General features: G+C 40.6%; 1 protein-coding gene across 1 annotated transcript in view; it reads left to right on the forward strand.

The window, feature by feature from the left end:
• Positions 1-20,862, forward strand: part of lpp (LIM domain containing preferred translocation partner in lipoma) — a 131,301-nt gene that overhangs the window by 30,277 nt on the left and 80,162 nt on the right. The window contains exons 3-4 of the mRNA XM_005919729.3: positions 6,363-6,466; positions 13,492-13,614. Of these exons, the coding sequence (XP_005919791.1) occupies positions 6,363-6,466; positions 13,492-13,614 (227 nt within the window). The remainder of the gene's footprint in view (positions 1-6,362; positions 6,467-13,491; positions 13,615-20,862) is intronic.

Raw genomic sequence — 20,862 nt, forward strand, 5'->3', positions numbered from 1 at the left:
GGATTTATGTGCTGCGCGCCCAAATCGCTCTTTCCCTGTATTTTAGGTTTCCGCAGTTTGTGCTCTTTCTGCTGCAGACTGTTCTGTTTGCAGAAATGTGGGCTATGTTACGCGAAAGGCAGTTATATTCTTTGCCAGGCTTTGTCCTAAGTCCTTAGAGGCCAGATGGCCACCGCTTACACACGTGTAACTCTGATAATGTTGTACATATGTAAATCTGAAAACATATGCTCAACAATCTTCCTGCCCCCACAGAACTGACTAATCCTTAGTCCAGATCAGAAGTACTACAACAAACACTCACTTACAACCTGCAAAGATTCTTTTATTCCTCTGCTGAAATCTCTTATCTGTAACACTTTTAACAAGAGCATTCTGAGACTTCACACCTCCACTGCTGATAATTCCCTCCACAATATGCATGAATGGAGTCTCTGAAACTAGAAGGAGATCTGCATCTGTTCTGTGATATTTTCTTGAGAAAACTGAGTTGATTTCTCCAGTTTTTCATTGTTTTTGAAGATATAATCATTTTTTTGTCATCGGGGGAAATTTTCATGACGCTTGACTAGTTTATCGTGCAACTCAAATACTGAAATCTTTCCATCCGTCCATCTTCTGACACTTACCTGTATTCAAGTCACAGTTTAAGCAGAGACACCTGGACTCGTCTCTCTCCGGTCCAAGTCTTAAATGGGATCCCGAGGCCTTACTAGGCCAGCCAAAATATGTCATCTCTCCTCGTGTCTTGGTTCTGTCCTGCAGTTTCCTACCAGTAGAACAGAAACACAAAAATTCACCCAAGCATTCGAGCCAGGTGCACGAACCACCTCAGCTAGCTCCTTTCGAGCAGAGCCCAGACACCCTTCAGTGGAAGCTAGTTTCCGCGGCTTTCATCCTCAGTACCCCCAGCTCACGGCCATATGTGAGGCATACGAATTTAGATCGACTGACTGGTAAAATGAGAACTTCTTCTTTATGCCTTGCGCTCTCTTTACAACAACAGACCAGTACAGCATCCCGGCTGAAGATCCAGCAATTCATCTGTCAATCTGTCGCTCCAGTCTGCCCCAACGTGGTGAACAAGATCCTCCAAATTTATAACTCCTCCATCCGAGGCACAGAAGCTCCTCTCAACTACATAATTTAGAAAAACTGATTCAAATCCACGCAGACGGGGTAATAAAATACACTATACTAAAGAGCAGTCGCACGCATACATTCAAGAATGAGTCGCTCACAATTATCAGTATTTGAAGTGTTAATAAATGTATCACTTAGTTAAAAACAAAAGTTAAATACAAGTCCCTCAGCATCACAGCTGGATCCATCCGCACCCCTTTGTCACCCCCTTAACAATACTGAGGGTTCCCAATAACCAATTACACCTCTTACGGCCTCTCAAATAACTTTAATCACTGATTAGGATTCCTTGTTCACAAAGCAGCTACTTAAAAGTAATTGCTCAATAAAGAGAGGGGAAGTTGTCGTATTAAGTAGGTGTTCCTGCTGCTTCTCTCATTAGTGCGCACTTGGAGCTTTCATCTCCCTATTGTCACAAATGGAGTCAGCTTCATTCACAGCACAGGAGCCGTTCTCGCTCTGTCTGCTTCACACTGCTTAAAAGCCTAACGGCATTAGCACAGCTCAGAACCGCAGAACAGCGAGTGCTAAAACCCGTGTTGTCGTTTGTTTTGTTTTTTTTGTTTTTTTTTGTTTATTATTAGAAATAGAAAGATTGAGTCCCATGGCTGACACCAATGGGACAAAGTTTCTGTGGACAAAGATGTTTTGGATTTGTCATTTCAGGAAGCAGAAACCCAGGATTTGATTTGTAGCGTTGGGACGTCCAGGTTCACAGTTTATTTAGTTAGTTAGTAAGTTTAAAAAGTTCTTTTTTCACTTATTATGTTGCTGTTTAGCTGCAGGTGAGAAGGATTCTTTCTGATAAGGAAGACATGAAGATTTGACTGTGTGTATGTGTGTCTGTGGTTGAAAAGAAAGAGAAGTGAAAAATTTTAAAAATATTTCTGTTTGCACTGCAAATGGTGTTTTTAGTATGTAGATTTCTGGGTGAGACTTTCCCCATTTTGCAATATTTAAAACAACCACTGTGCTCTAATATAGAATCAAAATGAATATTACAATAGCCTGCTTCAGTGTTTTTGCCCACACTCTTACATTCTCCCTTTCAGCCCGGTCTGCCTACAGAAACTGCGGTTTACATTTTAATAATATTCATCCAGTTTACCACCTCTCGCTCTAATATTGACTCAGAGGCAGGAACTGAGTTCAGGAACCAAAACTAGAACTATGTCCTACAGGTCGTAGAAATATAAGTTAAGTTCCTTGTTTGAAGGGTTCTTGAGGTTGTACTGGAAGACTTGACACCAAGCCTACAGTTTACTGTCATTCATCTACCAAGATTATGCCAAAAGGAAGGAAAAAGAAGAACCCGTTAAATTTCTTCGGACTTAATTTGTGCATTGGTGGTTGCCCTCTCTGAATACCCCAGTACTTTATTCCTGCTATTTTTACAGTAATGCAGTTAGAATGATATGCTATGTATTTTAAACATGCTAAATGTGAATAGCACTTTGAACATGAGGCAAGCACGAAGGAATAACGATGAAGGGTATTAATATTTAGATAATAAAAGCATCAAACTGACTATTAAAGGCAGCCTTAATAGCTTTTGATTACACAGTGCTGTTGAACAGTGATGCTAAGGGTGGATCTAAACAGAGAGAAGCTATCGTCATCATGTCCATGTGACGAGCAACAACATTTAGACTAATGTGGGAAGTCTACGTTGTAACTTGGGACCTGTTGGGAAACCCATTTAGCGCTACACATGGCCTTTTATATAACCGGATGTGCACCTTCCAAGAAACGTGATTACACGTCGAGCCTGTGAAGACTGAATTGTGTAGGCCACGGCGCCATGGCGCAGGGTTAAAGGGGTTTCCAGTTATGTCTTAAGTTCCCACGTAGATTTCTAGCAGAAGTCTTAGGCCTCAATCGCACAAACCTAGAGACCGCTCTGCAACCATCTAGCAACCACTGGTCACTGGACTGGTTGTCGACTGCTTGCTGGAAGTTGCTAATGGTCGCAAAGAGGCTCCTGCCCCGAAAACCACCTTGTGTCTGCTTTGGTTGCTAGCAGATTACCACAGTGGAAAAGACAGCTTGTCTGTAAACACTTGTAATTACTAGCTCGGGGAAGTTAAACTTTTTTTTGTTGTTGTAACCTTTAGAAATTATGTTGGCTTAAGATATTGTTTTACATATAGAATGTATGGCTTCTAGTTGAAACCAATAAAGTCAGGAGTGTTTGAATGGCAGTGAAGATCTTCTGGTCTCAGGTGTGTTGTATTTTCAAGAGTAAGATCATTCCTCTTATAAAAGAATGTTCACTTATGGAAATGAGAGATAACATTACACGCCACTTAATTCGAAAGGCTTCTTCTTAAACGCCGTTTCTTTCTGACCCTGGATCAGCTGCAAACATCTCCAAGGCTGAGTGCATTTTTTTATGAGACAGAATGGTTTTCCTTGAAAAGACTACTGGGGGGTGCAAACAGTGCATGCAAAGTTTTTTTTCTTTTTTGAATTTAACATTAGCACACTAATGCGATTCACTCCTAAATGACTGGTGCAATGACGGATGGGGGAAAAGAAATTGGGTCAAGAGGGGAAATGGTCAGAAACATCCTTTGAGCAAAGATGCCTAATGACCCCCGTTCCTCCTCCAAGTCTTGCTTTCCACTGTTCCACGCACAAAGCTATAAAACCTTTTCAATAAAACATGATTCTCTGAAACATTTACAACTCATGTTTCCTGAAGTGATGAATCCAAAACATCTTTGATGTTTGAGAGAAACGTACATGCAACTTAATGATTTAATTCTCTGTAAGCCACAAGTTACAAGTGACTTATATTCGGGTAAAAAGGATCCGTGGTGGAGGGGAGGGCGGGCCGGGCCCGAGCCTTGTTGTCGAGCAGCATATTTTATTTTCTCTCCCAGAGGTTTAGAGGAGCTGTTACACTCTGGAGTTTTAGTGGAGGTCACAAGGTTATTATATAAACAATTCACATGGAGGGCCTCAAGTGCCCAGAGGGAATGTTTAATGCAATGCTCACAATTTCTTGAACGTAGTAATGCTCAAGACGCAGAAGTGTCCAATTTTAACCATGCTGCATTATCTCTCTGTCTTCGTTTCCTTTTCCCCCCCCCCTCTTTCTGCCGTTGTGTTGAGGCAACTGAAAACCACGCTTAATTAATTTGGTCAGCTGCCTTGGATAAACTACACTGATGACATCAATTAGATTCTAATGAAAACAGATAAAAGCCATGGAATGCAAATGGAATTTCAGAACAGGACTCATCAAAGTCTTAGCATTGGAACAAATTCCCATTACGTCTCATAAAAGCCTTTAATTTGCAAAGCTCATGTCTGGTTTGGTACTTAGAAGTACATGGTCAAATGATTCAGTCTTAAGTCCTGTGCCGAGAGAAGCCAAATCAGAATTTAATTTGGCATGTAACTCCTTATCCTGTCTGAAACATGTGGCAGGATGCAATCCTTGGATTAGCGTGCACTTCAGAACTACAAATTTAGCTTGTTTCTCGTCGTCTGGCACGGCAAACACCTAGTCTAACCCGTCTCTAACACAACATTTCAATTTCAATTTCAGGGAGAGAGGGGGGGGGGAGGAAGCCACGCTTGCTCCAGATTAGTACTTCTTAGTTAACCAAATTGCTGCAATTATGTGTGTCAGTCCGTTGACGTGGGATAGCGAGGCTGTACTTCTTTGTCTCATTCGCTCGCCGTCTCTCTTTTTTTTAACTCTATGACCTCTTCCATATGTTAGACTTGATTTTGCAGGTCATGCAAATGATGATGACTTCTAATAATAAGTCTTCATCAGCTACTCTGCAACCGGCGTTCTGAATAACAAATGTGCGCTCCGTTAAACGACTTGCTACATTACACTGCATCTTTCAGTCGGTTCAACACCTTAATGACAAAATGCCATTGTTGCGTTTTAAGCTACTTAAATAAGTCAGAATAATGAATTAGACCCTGCTGAGTTGTTTTCAATTGAATTTCAAGGTAAACCGCTAATAATAAAAATAATCAAAATGCTGTCGCGCTGAACAAACAATGTTCAGTTCAAATTAAAAACACCGCACATTTGTGCACACGGCTCTCGTATGGCAGACATGTTTGCAAACAGTGACCTGCAGATGCAACGATTAATATCAGCATTCGTTTTGAGTTGATTTTAGCTCCATTAGGGAGAGAAGTGGGAATAAAACGGATGGTGGACAGCATCTGTGAGCTGCATCAGCCAAAAATAGGTTATTTTGTTACTTAAGCCCACTCCCAGTAACCTCTGGTATCAGTGGTGCTGACCACCTAGTTACTGAATTTCTGTAGTGTCATAACTAGGCAGGTAACTTTTATGGGTTATCAACTTCCTGCTGTGCAGTGGGCAAAAGTAATACTGAGATCAGTGAGGTGGGAAACCAGAACAAAGAGCTGAAAGATGCTAAAATGCTCATTAGAAATAAAGGAAATTGCAGAATCCAGTGGTGTTTCTCATGATGGTGAAAAACAAAAGCAGTTTTATTGATTGTTACTAATAAAAAATATGCATATATATTGATTGTTAAAGCTCAAACCTAATGTTTGAGCATTTGATCCAGCTGACATCTAACCTGCAGGTGTAAAGAACATCTTTCTACCCCATAAAACTTCCTGTAAAATACTTAAACTTTTTATTGTCATTGCACAGTCATGCTTTGTAGAGTAGTACAACGAAACTGAGGGACTGTCCCGCATCGGGGATAAAAGAAAGTCACGCAGTAATCATAACAAACACCATATATACAGAATAAAATATGCAGAAAATACAAACTTAATGTTAAAACAGATGGTGATGCATTAATGCGTCTCAAAATGATAATTTGATGCACTTACATACTTTATAAATCATGTTTGTGTCAACATGCTGGACGCTCCAGAGCCAGTCATGTATTTATGCGCTATAAGCAGGCTTACAGTGTAATCTACTTTTAACCTCGACCATGCAGAGCATCATGTGCACTATTTCTCCATAGATTTGTAACCCTTTACCTTGTTTTCGGCACCTGTTGTGTTGGTTGTTGTAAATGAAACATCTTTTTTTAATCATTTTATTATTTTTTTGCCGGTGTTTTTTCAGCGGTGGACTGTGTGTGTTCTTTCACAATTGTGACAGTTTGTTTGTAAAAGGAAAAAAAAAAGGGGAAGTATTTAATGAGCCGTTTTTGTTTTTCTTGGTGTGTGTGTGTGCGCGTGTGTCTCCATCCCAGCGGACTACCCTCCCCCTCCACCACCTGTCGAAGAGTCAACCGGCTTCCTGTCATCCCCTGGTTCCTTCCCTCCTCCACCGCTGGGGAACTCGTACGATTATCAGGTGAGAGGAGCCGCTGTTCTATTAAATTTTCTTGGTTGTCAGTAACTCTCTAAGAGTCGGCGCAGAAAGCAAAGACAGCCCCGAGCGCCGCACTGAGTTCACGTACCAAGTCCAGCAAAACTATTTGTCCATTTGAGCTGCAGCCAAATGCAGAGACGTCCAGCTCCAGATGCTGCCTGGAGCCAGCCGCTCTCCACCCGTGGACCCACACACACACACACACACACACACACACATTTCCGAGGGCTCTGATGCAGGAAGGATGGAAGGCTGACACCTATTGGTGGAGCCCGGTCACTTTTCTGCGCTTTGCTGGTCATAATACCCACAGGCATTTGGCCCTCCTGGGATTTCTGGCCTCTGCACCTCTGACTGACGCTCTCGGCGCTCGACCTCTGCTATGAAATCCTCCAAGTGCTTCACATTCCTTTGTTCGCTGCAAACAGGAAGAAAGAAAGTCTCCCTCTTCAAGCCCCTCATTTGATCTGACCAGTTTTCTATCCTAAATGAATGCTTCCTTTGTAAGCTTGGAGACAGAATGTTGCATAATTCAAATAAGTTATGCATTGCGTGTAAATTCACTGCTCTTCCCACACAAACTGTAAACACAGTAAGTATAAAACTCGAAGCTTTAAAAAACCCTAGGACTATCAGTATACGTGCATGCATGCTGCGCTATGACCTTAATGTAATCTAAAGCACTTTCAAAGTCACGCAGTTATTTTAAAAGGTGCAGTGCTACGACTGTTGGAGTTCTGAATTTCATGGCTTTGTTGAACGTCAGGTTCAGCCAGCCAGCAGAGCTGCTCCCCTCTTACACTTTAGGCAGAGCACAGAGACACGTGAGCAATGAGGAATGCAATAGGCATACAACAGAATTTACTTCTCTTCTTAGAAGTCTACAGAAACCTTAAACTTCCACATACCCCTTAGTTTAATGAAGGCCGATGACTTTGGCCTTGTGCTTGCTGGGTGGGGCAGTTTCTACCTAAACTCCGGCTGCTGCTCAACAATCAGTGTCGATCCTGTTCACTTTGTTACAGTTTAATAATGTTACACCTACACTTACGACCCAGCATCCTCTCGATTTGTACCTGGAGACAGGAATGCAGCACAAGTTTTTAAATTTTCAGTCTTAAATCTTGTACGCTTTTCTGATGATCGAGGAAAAAGCTGAATTTAATCTACATCGCCACATCCAGAAACTTTGAATCATTTAAAAAATGTCTCCTTGGTGCTGGTATTTCTTATTAATCTTTTGGCTCACATTTATTGCTTAGAAGTCTTTTGTAGCAGTTTTATACATTTCTAAGCAGTCAAAATTCTCTGGATGAAAAAGCTTTTAAAAATAAATCTAACTGGGAATAATCTGGGTCCTTGTCTGCATGTGCTAAACGGTAACAGGTGAGCAAAGTGGTGAACACATGTCTGGTGGAGTAATGGCAGACTTTATAGGCAGCGTGCTTAGAGGGTTTTCTGGACATCTAACAGTCAGTTTTACTGGTATCTACACATTTGTTAACTGTGAACAGATCTATAAATTTTCACTTGTCCATATGAACCTGAGCAGGTTTTCCATGCTTTCACCTCCCTTCTTAAACTCCTATATTATATTTCAGTATAACTGGGAGATGAAATCCAGACTCCTACTATCATGCAAAAATGTATTTTTAAAACTTTACCTATAATCAGAGACAGTAGAAAATGAAATCAATTTGCCAAGTTACAGTACAACGTTTCCACTTCCTGTAAGCATCTCTTCAATCAGATGGATTTGTTTGAAGGCAACATGTGGCACTTTGGCCTTTTCTGAACGTCTATCAAATATATATTATTATGATGTCAAAAAGCCCTGTATGTTGGTAAAGCTCACAAACTAAAGGTGAGTGCCACATAGCTTCATGGTAAAAATGCCAAACCTTTCTCATATGTCTGGATATTCTGTCCGGATCTCATCTGTTAAAGGAAAATAATGATTTTAAAAATGTTGCAAATTTGAAGTAAAAATGTTCCCTGCATGTTCCAATGCCAGGGATTTCAGTTTACCTCTGTCCATTCGTCCAGGGTCACTGACCCTTACATAGACTTTGGCTTTAAACTTGTTTGGTTGGATCTGATTGATATCTTCCCTTTTTTTTCCCCCGTGCCTCGGATTTTGTCCTGCTCAAACGCGTGTAGATGTTTTTGAGAAAATGTTGATGAATCAGAAGACAGGTCTGTATAAATTGAGCAGAATTGGTTACCTGCTAACTCCAGTGGAAGTTGGTAGCCTGGTCCATTGGTAGCCTGGTCCGTGAGCCAAAATAAAGCTGATAGCTTCCAGGTTTGCATCTGTGCCGTGCATCCCGCTGCACATGTGCATTGTGCTTGCCAGTTCCCACAGAACCCGTGGACTTGAAGTGATAATGTCACATAAACACACAGACCTTTGAAGGTGCTAGGAAGGTTTTAGAAGTGGGAAACCTGCACAATAAAAGAGGCAACTGGGCCGTAAACTGGCTTCTAGCTCAGCATACGTCCCTTAATCATAATAGAGCTCTTTGCAGTCTTTACATGTATTCCCATGTATTACCACTGGGGCCTTTAGGTGACAGGAACTAAAACAGACAGAGGCTGAACTGATGAGACTGCATCATTTGTGGTCTGTATATGATAAATAAAGGGTTTCTTTTGAATTGTAAATCATGCAGACATGTGCGAGAAAAACCCCAGAATATAAATATAACATATACATTTGCATGATATGGGCCCTTTAACTCAGACTGCTTTGTTCCCGTAGGTTAAAAATGCAAAGCTAGTAAGAGTATAAATATTATTGTTTTCCTTCGTGTGTGAACATCTCAGCTTTTGGAGATCGGTGGTTTTGTCAGGACAGCTGTCAAATGCAACACATTAGCTGAACAGGATGATGGTTATAATCACGAGCATTAATTTAGTTCCCTTTTTGCTGCTGTAATTTTTGCCACTATTCTTGATTTTTCTTGTGTGGAGAGATGAAGGAAAAGATTTTCAAGGCCTGAAATTACATAAGAAATTCCATCCCTCAATTATTTTTTAAAGTGCTTTCCTGTATTCATCTCGAAATTTTCTTTTCCTATCACACTGCCGAGTCTTTCTGGCCTGCAGTTTAATTCCTTAAAACACCACGGGTATCTTAATTATGTGTCCTGCAGCCAGAGCAGAAGAGAACGCTGTTCAGAAAAAAAAGGGAAGATATCAATCAAAAATGTCTTTCTGGAGAAATTCTACATAGTGAATGAATAAATCAGCGATTTAATGGCATTTTACTTAAAAGAAGCAGAAATATGCTCTTGTCTTTATCCCCCTGGCAGAGGGAGATGTCTGGATTATGACACGTAAAAGCCGAGACCTTTAGCGGGAGAGAGAAAAACAAACCTCTCCTCCTGGCTGCAGTTCGCATTACGAAGCCCTACACGGCAAATTCCTCCGCAACACAAAGTCTGCGATGTTTCCTTTCATCCTCCTCGTTATCACCGTTAAACAAGTTTGCCCGTTTTTTTCTTTTGTTGATTTGAGACAAGCCATTAGTGTTTTGCTTTGTTTACTCCGGCTCATGATTGCCTTAGATGTTTTTAAGCAGCAGCTCTGCTCCAAATGGAGGCAAGCCCTGCCTGTAATAGATTGTGACAGGTAATCCAAACACATAACATTAGAATAAGAAGCAGCCACTGATCCAACCAACTCAAAAAGCCCCCACAGGCAATTGCAAGAAGTCTTCTTGCAGTTGCAGCATAGTTCAGAAGACTAAAAATACATCTGTCGTTCCATGGAGAAATTCCCGGGAATTTTGTAGAAAACGGGGTGCCACTATCGGTCAGATCGCTTTAACTACTTTCCAGATTTCTGCGCATCACTTTTGTTTTTCTTTTAATTAAATAGTTTGTGTCTTTTCATATGTCGAGGTTGCGTTTTTCTCTGAAGCGAAAGAGAAAAAATGCGGATGAATAAATCAGAGACTGCTGCTGCAGTGATCCTGTTACTGATGCTTTCAAGCTTCCTCTGATAATAACAGAGTTAAATAAAAATCACAGCAATTCTTAGCATCCTCTGCAGAATACATTCAAAGTGTGGATTAAAAAAAAAGTTTGACTTTGATTTTAAAGAATTGACCTTTCTCTGTGAAATAGTGCTGGATGAGATTGTGATGAATAATTTATGAAGAATGAGATACTGTAAATCCAAGAGCAGTAAAAGGCAGGTGAATAGTGCACCGTGTTATGAAAGTTGTCTTTCATACAATGCATCGCTTCTTTCTCACTCAGAGAAGTCTCTGCTATTGATGTGTGGCTTTCAAAAAGATTGTCTGAGGTCAAGGTGAAACATGAACTTGTAATGCAAAGTTTAAGAAGTGCAGAGAGAAAAAAGCAGGAGAGAAGATTTCTGAGCAGCACAGAGTTAGAAATACTCATCGCCGATGGCATTATGGTGACAGTAACTTGACCCTGTGAACCCGGGCTGTACCTGTTACTAGAGCAGGGCGATATGACCAAAAATATTTATCACGATATACATTTGAAAATTTGTGACAACGATATAACTGACGATATAATTGACACTAGACAAAATACTTTACAACTCCACAACTTTATTAGTGGGAAAAAAAATCAATGTATTTTCACTTAAACAAGCAGCTGTTTTTTTTATGTGCATTAAAGTTACATAAAAATTTAACTGTGCAAATGCAAATTCCTTGCTGACAGTTTAACCAAAAGGCATTTCCAGTGGAAATTGGCTGACATATCCTCAGCATAACCATGTATAATATCCACAAAACTTAAAAAGAGGTTATACACACACAATACGGTAATTTACATTGAAGCACAGTATGTATCACTCCGCAAGGCTCCTGCCTACGGTAGCCGTAATGCTCCGACAATCCATCAAGCAGTGCGGCTTCATAGCTTAGCAAAGTCGTACTAAAACATTTGACAGATTTTCGAGCACCGTGTACATAAAATCGTTTTGAGGTCAGTAAACACAAGCAGAGTTCATACATAAGGCACACGGGATTATAAGGGGCACTGTCGATTTTCAGAAAAATCAAAGGATTGATTTTAAGTGTGCCGTATTTTCCAAAATACGGCCGTCGCTATCATGCGCTACCACAAATAGTGCTTTGTTGTGTATCTGATGGACGAAAGCTAAACCAGTTCCACACCACTGAACTTGCAGCATTTTTACAAACCAGTTCTGGTTTATCCGTTTCATTCAACGACCCGCTTTCGCTCTTCTCATTCTCCATCGCCAGCACGCTTTTTCCGCCATGTGCGTATGAAAACAAAGGCACTGAGCATGCGCGTTTTACCCATATTCTATCGCAATATTTCATTTTTTTATCTCTGCCCAACATTATACCGGTATTACCGTGAACAGTATGATATGACCCAGCCCTACCTGTTACAACATAACCCACACCCAAGGTGAGTGTTGCTGTGACCAAGATGCATGGATTAGAAACACAGATTGCAATTTTCTTGGGCGACTCCACTTTAAGTGTGGCGATCCCGATTTTTGCCAGTTATGGTTTTCTTCCGAATAATATCAATAATAATAATGAGAATCATAACAATAATAGTTTACAGGTAAAATTTACAGCGGTTTCCCCTGATGAAAACGTGTACACCTCTCCACCTTTACCTGACAGATTTTATTTTACCTTACCAAACAAAGGCTGATACAAAACTAATGCCAGGTACTTCATAATTTACAGTACAGCGATCCCTCGAGTTACGCTGTAAAAATAACCCACGATAAGTGAAATGTAAAACCCCTGCATGGACATTTTCACACTTTTCTCTCTTGTTTAAATACTCTCAAAGTTCAAACCTTCGTAGAAAAATAAGTCCAGCATTATAGAATGAAACCAAAGGCACTCGCAGGTGACGACGTTTCGTGTGTTTGTTGCGGAGCAGTCACACTGCTAGCGATCAAAGATTTATGTAAGTTTAACAAGCTGAACTCATTCTGTGCTGTACAGGAGACACGGCATGAGATTGACTGACAATGGTCTAGAGCCAATCAGGACGCACAACACAATGCGTTGTTAAAAAAAGAAAAGGATGCAAAATTGCACAAAAAAAATCTGTGAAACGGCGAGGCTGCAGAAGTTGAACTGCGATATAGCGAGGGATCACTGTATGTTCATAACTTCACCAAATAAAAGGATATCAACCCGTTGCTCTACTACTTTGATCCATTGCTAATACTGAGGCTGCTGGCTTGTGGCTAGCTCTGAGCTCAGGATCACTTATCATTTGTTGGCTCCTTTAAAATGTCCATGTTAAGCTGGTGATTTAGGTTTGTTGACACAAACATTTTCACTCTGGTCCTTTAATGGGGTTCAGGGTCAAGGCCAAGGAGTGGAAATCGACCAATTCTGGTCCCTGGGTGATCGATTGGTGCATCTGTGGTAGATTTACCATTTGGACAAAGGAAAAAAACAAACTGCCGCTGTGAGAGTATGAAACAGACTACGTGATGCTGATGTTTATATCTATATGCTGGTTTGTTTGCATTTCTCTGCAGTCATGAATGATACTGTTGGAGCACTTAAATACTGAACAACAGTTACTTTACTAAAATGCAGGAAAGAGAGACGACTTCAGGTCTGATCAGACATTTACAGAACATGTGACTACCAAGGAGACCAATCAGATTTGGTGTTGCTTCACTTCACTTTGATTTGTAACTAACTAACTATGGTGTAACTATAGTCTGGGTATGCTGGAGAGTCACCGTACTGCTAACACAAGGCTATAACAGGTGCATAAATCCCTTCTTATGAGGCATGGTGGAAGCAACATTGGGCTCTGAAAGTGCTTCTCGTGTTCGGGGAAATCTGCTAACAGATTTGACGATTTTAGAAAGTTTTTGAATAACATGTTTTCAATTTTAATGTAATTTAGAAGTTCAACTAGTGCATATGTTTCAAATGAAAGCTACAACACAGTAGAGTGTGCAAACAGTGAAGGAGTCTGAACACTTTATCGGACGTCTTCTCACAGGTGAAAGGCCCAGAAAAGACGCTGGAAGAGAGGCGCTCCAGTCTGGACGCAGAGATCGACTCCCTCACCAGCATACTGGCAGACCTGGAGAGCAGCTCGCCCTACAAGCATCGAAGCACACAAGTACGTAACCTACAAAATTTCATGCAGATGTGAATTTAAGGCTGTGCTTTTCTTGGGCATTTACTGCAGGCCAAAGTTGAAAATGACTTTTACCGTTTTCAGTTTATGCACGACCTGTAAGGAAACATTAGCCTTTTAATATTGTCAAATACATTTTACAGAAACTAAATGTCAGCAGAATTGATGCTTTTACTTCTAATACTTAAAAACCTTAGTAGGGCATGAAGCACGCTGTTATCAAATGCTTTTACTGAAGTATGTGAGTGCAGCCTCTGTTGGCATTCAGTAACACTTATATCCGCACAATAAACGGCACACTTATAGACCTGTAGCTGCTCTCCTGTGAAGTGTGCTAAAAATGCAAAGAATAATTAAAGTTTTTTAAACTGTTGAATGTTGCAAAATACAAATTAGGTTTCCACATGAAACAGACCTATATATGTTGCATCTTTTTAAAAAAAAATGCAATAATGACAAAATGAGTCTTGACCTATATCATTAGTTGATATTAAACGATATTAACGGCAACTTCAAAAAGTCAAAGCCTTGGGCAGTTCACTAAATTGTTTGACACACAATGAATGTAGGACAAGCGGATAAAAAAGCCTTAACCAATTGTGTTTGGCGTAGGAAGGCTCAGTGGGGCTTTGAACACATGCAGATCATTTCTCTAGTGACATATTCGAGCAAAAATGAAATACCTGAAAGGGCGTTCTCTGTGGGGGCCTCATACTCTGTGGATATGTGGCTAAAGCGGAGTTAAAACAAATCTTAAAGGTGTTGCTTTTTCTGTGGATTATTTATAGAATAGTTACCATATCTGCTTTGTTTCCTTGTACATTTATTCAAGTATTTATATGTAAGTCAATAATTTAAGTCTGTGAATTAGTGATGTGGGTATTCGTGGGGTCCGTATCTCCATACGAGATCTACATTTTTATATCCACTGACCTTTGTGTGAGTTCAGGAAACAATTCTTCAGCGACTTTAAAATGTAAAACGCTTCGGTTTTGGAAACTCACACGAGGCAAAGTTAGGTTTACAAGTAGTCTGAGAAACATGGTATTTTGGGGGACGTGTGCAATGTGAAAAAGCCAAACGAAGACTGAAGATTGCAAGGGTTGACGTCCTTTGGTTAGGTGACTCCTGGCTCTCTGGTTAGAGGGAGAGGGAAGGGTGTACTGCTCACAGAGTTAAAATTATTGCACCACACAGGGGAAACAAAGCGGAGACGGAGAGAAAGGAAGTAAACGCTGCGGTTCTGAAATGATACGCTTTAACGGCAGTAACTAAAATCTGACTTGATGATTTCTAGTATGCTTACTGTTGTGGTGAGCGAGTGTGTTCGTGGGTGCTGATGTGGGGAAACTGTAATAACATGAAATTATGTGCTCATAAAATATGGTGAAATGCTCTTTTGACAAATCAAATTGACATCTCGGCGTATGTTTTTTTAGTACAGACAAGGTAAAAAGACGATTCAGAGTCTGAGCAGATCGCGACGTCTGCAGGTCTCTGTCTCGTCTCTGTCAGGTTTCCGAGAACTAGTCTTTGTAGTGCTGGACAAGAATCGTGTTTGATAATATTGTATGCTATATTTCAGTTTTCATCCAGAGGTGGCACCGGTTTGAACCATTCTGCAAAATTAAATTCTAATGACTTTTTTCACTTAGTTATGCAAAAAGCAAAATTTGCTGTTAATATAAATAACTGCTGGAGCTCCACAAGTTAACACATTGCAGAAGAGGACGGCATAAATAACAGAACCTTGTTTAAAGGTAAAAAGTGATGAAAAATGAATGAAAACATGGCATTTTGTGGAGAAATCACTATTTTTCTTTCGAGCTGATTTTCTTTTTGGCACGTTTTAAACATGTTGAGTCGATTTGTTGTTGTACATTATAACTCCGTCATCTTATTTCTGATGATTCTATGACACAGTTTGATGCGCGTGCATGCATATGTGTAAAGCAACCTGTGTAAAGTGTAAAGCAACCTGTCCAGCGTGTACCCCGCTTCTCGCCCTAACTCGCAGCCCGAGAGTTGGTATTACTTTTTTTTTTTTTTTTTTATCAAACAGTACCTCTGCCTCTTCAAGTGAAGTCTGGAGTTCAGACTTCTCTGTTTTTTTTTTTTTTTTAGCTCCAGCTCTCCGTGACCTTGAATTGGATATTTGGCAGAAGATGGATTGATGGAATTTTTTTGGTTAATTCTGGTAGACTTTTTTAAAGGAGTAGTTTGACATTTTGGTTTCTTTCAGTTCCCGCCTAAGACTAAACCCCCTGCTGGTCCTGACCATGAAATCTTGATAGCCTGTTTTTGCTGTTAACTCTTCTAAAGCTATAAAAACATCTTGAAAAAGAAGTATTGAGTACTATTTTAACTTTTCAACATCGATTGATATTCTTTGCTGTATGTGACTGATGGTTCTCTCTTGCTGGTTTTAGGGTTAAACAGTTGATGTGGATTGATAGTGTCACTGCCCCATCCCGTCCTCTTATTGGTTGAAGTCACAGTGCTGAGGCTGACAACTTCTGTGGCAGTAATTCTGCACTTATTGCCCCCTCCGTACCTTTCCATCTAGTGTGCATGGCTTGTGCCAGTTGGCAGGTAGTTTTTCTATGAATTATTAAAGACCATCGATGCTTGTAGTTGTTCTCTGTTGTTGCATAAGTGACTCTGCTTTTTATTTTAAAGAACTTCATTTGCATTTCTGCCAGTCAGTTCAAATTTTACCGTTCCAGCTTGCGTTTCTTACAGCGGTTAGCATGTTCTGGGTTCAAATCCACCGGCTTGCTGAAGCCTTTCTTTGTGGACTTTACCTGTTTGGGTTCTCTCCGGGTTCTTGGGTTTTCTCCCAGACTCTCACGTTTTAGGTTAGGAATTTGACTGTGAATGATGATCTCTCTCTGATGGACTTAAAGGTGTACCAAGGCAGGGGTTGAACTACGTGATGGCACCCTAATCTCTGCTGAGGCAATCAGATGGATTATCTGCAATTGCTTGGAAAAAAACAAAACATATATATGTATATGAAAATAATCAGTTAAAAAAGGGCCTGTCTATACAGAGTTTGTAGGGCTTATCAGTGGTTTTTATTAAAAACATTGACTACCTATAATATGTAACTAGATCCCTTCCACCAACAGAGCTTGTGAATATGTAAGGAACAGGCATGAGTGACATCAGCCTTCTCATCTCATCGTTGCCACCCCCAAAAGAACAAAGTGTGAAGATCCACAGTCTTTTTCTATACTTGGGTGCCATTGCTGACCTGTAAGCATCACAAATGCAGCTGCTGAAGTTGCTGTTTTTACATAAATCTGCCAGTTGGAGCTTTTAATTTATAAATAATTATTTGGGCTAATATTGTGGCATTAAAATAAAGTCACAAAATGAGTCTTTCCACATTAAATACACCTCTGCCTTTGGCCTGATCAGAGATCTGTTTCACCGAAATGACTGGTGAAAGCCATTCCCTGGTATATGAAAGTTGGCAACTTGCTGTAAAATACTCAGATTTCCTGAAATGTGAAAGCAGACATTTTAACAGTGGAGTTAACAGTATAACTATTTTCTCTATTCTTGTGTGTAAAGCTGTACAGTATACAAGAGCTGACCTTCAGACTGCAGCCCTACAATATACTGTTTATAGTCTACGTGCTGTTAGCTGTCAGTGTTACAAGGTCATGAATTTTAACAGTGTGGAGAACACAAAGCATCTGTGTTTCCTTTATTCTCTTTGTCTTTCTTATAAACACATAAGGATTTCTAGTCATACTGACAATGCACGGGTGCCCACACGTACACGTGTAATAAAAGGAAGCACATCTCTGGGATGTGAAGCTTCTAGCTGCTGGCCTTTTTTTTCCTAAATAAAATATATGATAAGTGCATACCTTTCCTGAAGAGAAAAACCGTGCAGTGTGTATTAACAGGGGTCTGAAAGCTTTTGTCAACATGACTTCAAAAATTGATGTGCGCCTCTACAGCTCTGTTAGAGGCCAGCTTCCCAATGTCGTACTAACTGATGTGTGTCTGTCGTGTTGGTTCTACCTGTGAGGGTCAGATGTGATCTGCGCGTTTATTTTGATCATAATCTGCTGCGAGATTTCGGGGTTATGGGTGGGAAGCCACACCACCTGTGTCTCAGCAGAGTGCGCATACGTTCTGTGACATGTATTAATAATGAAACGTTTCAAGTCGGACGTTTTGCAGAGTTTACCAACATCTCTTTGCTACCATGATGCCCTTTTGCGGTTGCCGTGTAAAAGATTTAGCTTTCTATTTGATTGTTTATTTTCCAGAGATACGAGCACTCTGCAATGCACGCACATGTGCACCCACACACACACACAGACAGTTACTTTCTACTCAGCTGATGCTGATTCTAGCTGATTAACTCAGGTTGACCTTTTCCCCTACCCAGCTGCTCCTGTCAGTCCATGCTCAGGCTCTTTCAATGCATTATGTACAACATAACACTGGTGTATGTGTGTGTGTGCGCGTGTGTGTGTGTGTGTGTTTAATGGGCCAGGTTTCGTACTCCAGCATCGGTACAACTGCTGCACAGTAATCTTCCACTTGTATAAGCAAAAGAGCAACGAGTGCTCTTGATTTAAGCTTTCTGTGCACAGGCAATCACACAGCCAGCACTCCAAAATCAATAGACCACCCTGCGCTCTGCCTTCAAGCTTCTAGGAGAGGACTCTTCCCTCCCGACGGAAAATTTGGAATCAGAGAGGGGACCTTATGTGTGCTCGCCTCCCAGATGAAATTGAAATGGACGTTGCTGCTCATTCATAAAAATCTAAGTAGCATTCCTGCGAACATTCAGCCGGCACTGATGCTTCACAGACATCAAAACAATTTTGTTTGCTTTAGTTGGTATTCTCTGTGGCATAACAGTGGGTAATGAAATGTGATCATTATATAATTCCCATTTGTTCTCTCTCCAGTTCCATCTTAGATGCCATTTGTTATTTGACACAGTTAACTAAGTTTGTGCTGCAGTTTGCTTGCTTTATCCTGTGACAGCAGAAATTAAGGAAACGCTGATAATAATGTTTCGGCCTTTATCGAGTTAGTGGTTTCTGTTATTCCTGGTGAAATCAAAAGCATCTTAATGTTATTAAGAGAGAATTTCTTTAATCTTCTTTCACTGATTTGTTGCTTTAAATGTCATTTTGTTTATTAGAAATAATTTCTATTAACAGTGCACAGATTCACTGGCTTCACTTCTCTTTCTTCTTCACTTCTGAAAAATGTAAACTGCAGCCAACAAAGTGATAAAATGAATATTTTTACTGTTTAAATCTGATCAGTTTACACCTTTGCTATTCTTGCGGTGACAGGACAAAGTGTCTTCTGTCCAAAAATAGGTATGTACTGCAGTCAGACATCACGCAGTCGCTCTTGTAACACCAGCGTGCTGCTTTGTAGAACCAAACAGATGTCATATTTTATTATACAACAGGTTTTTGCCTTCCAGAGCTCTCTAACAAGGTTACAATCACTGACATAAAACCTATAGCAGCAAAGCATCCTTGTAAATGAATTTAATTTATCTTTACTCATAAGATTGGAGCCTTCCATGTAATATACTCATAATACAGACACACTGTCCTCTGTGGGCATGACTGTCAGGCTGTACATTAAGCTAAAAGAGGCTATGCTGTTCAAATGAATTTTTTTTTGCATATACACACTTCAAGCCATTTTTGGCATTTCCAATTGTAAGATTTTGCTTGTTGAGGTGGGCTCGACATTAATACTTTCAGATAGCTGCTGTTTTGTTTTTTTATTTTTTCCTGCTGTTTTTTTCTTTTTAAAGTTAAATATTTTAGCTTAAATCAGAAACACGAAAATTAAAAATTTTGTTTTTCTTTTTTCTCTCCTCGAAACACCTCATTGCTGAACTGCAATAGCTTCATGGTCCACTGAGGGACCACAGCCCACATTTTAAGAATTACTGTTCTAAGTGAAAAGTTCAGGGACATCTAAAACTGCCAAAATATATATCTAAAAACAAAATACGTAACAAAGAATAAAAGATGTTAAACTTTAAGGCCCAAGAGTCGTGTTGTCGTCTGACCTCCACTGTTTGAAACCACTAAAAGTATATAAAGATGCAGCATTCTAAAGTCAGTTTGTTAAATTCATTTCCACCTAGATATTCTACAAAGTGCACAGCGGAAGCGCTTAGGAACCACAACTGCTCATGAAGTTACAGCGCGAGGTTGCCGTGTGCTGAGTCATAGATGTAGCGTGTGCTCTGCTGACTCAATAACTGAGGAGCTCCAAACCTCCTCTGGCATCAACATCAGCACAAAAACTGTGAGCCAGGAGCTTCACAGCATAGGTTTCCATGTCTGAGCAGCTCCTGTAGGTCTAATGTGTTAGTGGCCCAGTACTTTTGTCCATATAGTGTAGCGGGGCGACCGTGGCTCAGGGGGTTGGGAAGCTATCTGTAACCGGAAGGTCGCCGGTTCTATCCCTGGGCTCTCTGTCCTGGTTGTCCTTGGGCAAGACACTTTACCCTATCGCCCACTAGTGATGGCCAGAGGGGCCGATGGCGCAATATGGCAGCCTCGCTTCTGTCAGTCTGCCCCAGGGCAGCTGTGGCTACAACTTTAGCTGCCTCCACCAGTGTGTGAATGCGAGAGTGAATGAATAGTGGCATTGTAAAGCGCTTTGGGTGCCTTGAAAAGCGCTATATAAATCCAATCCATTATTATTATTATTAGCTTACTGGAACCACTGATCTTCCCACAAATTTGCCAGTGTTATCTGCTTCAGTTACCCGCTTTGTTAGCACAAAGTAACTATCAACTAGGCCCCTTATAATGAATTGCGCTTGGGTATTGCACCATACCGAGCTCTTGCTGGAAGTTAGAGACAGGATGAGTATGAAAACCTAGGGCAAGCCTATTCAAATGGCAGCCCGCGGGCCACATGCGGCCCAGAAGCAACCTGCGGCCCAGAAGCAACCTGCGAGTGGCTGCATGTGGTCCTGGCAGAAACACAGAGAAAACACAAAAAATTAATTAATTAAAAAAAATTAAAGATTCCTACAGCGTAGTGTAGACTGTGAATGCAACACTCCTAGTAGCCTAGCAATATTTAACCCACAATGCACCGTGATGTAAACATATCAAACTATCATCGTAATGTATGATGCAACAACAGCATGTCTTTCTCAGTCCAAAAGCGTAAAATTGACAATTAAAACCTTCGGTTTAACCCTGC

The sequence above is a fragment of the Haplochromis burtoni genome, unplaced genomic scaffold (assembly GCF_018398535.1).
Source record: "Haplochromis burtoni strain Fernald_Lab_line unplaced genomic scaffold, NCSU_Asbu1 Contig_13, whole genome shotgun sequence".
Lineage (NCBI taxonomy): Eukaryota > Metazoa > Chordata > Actinopteri > Cichliformes > Cichlidae > Haplochromis > Haplochromis burtoni.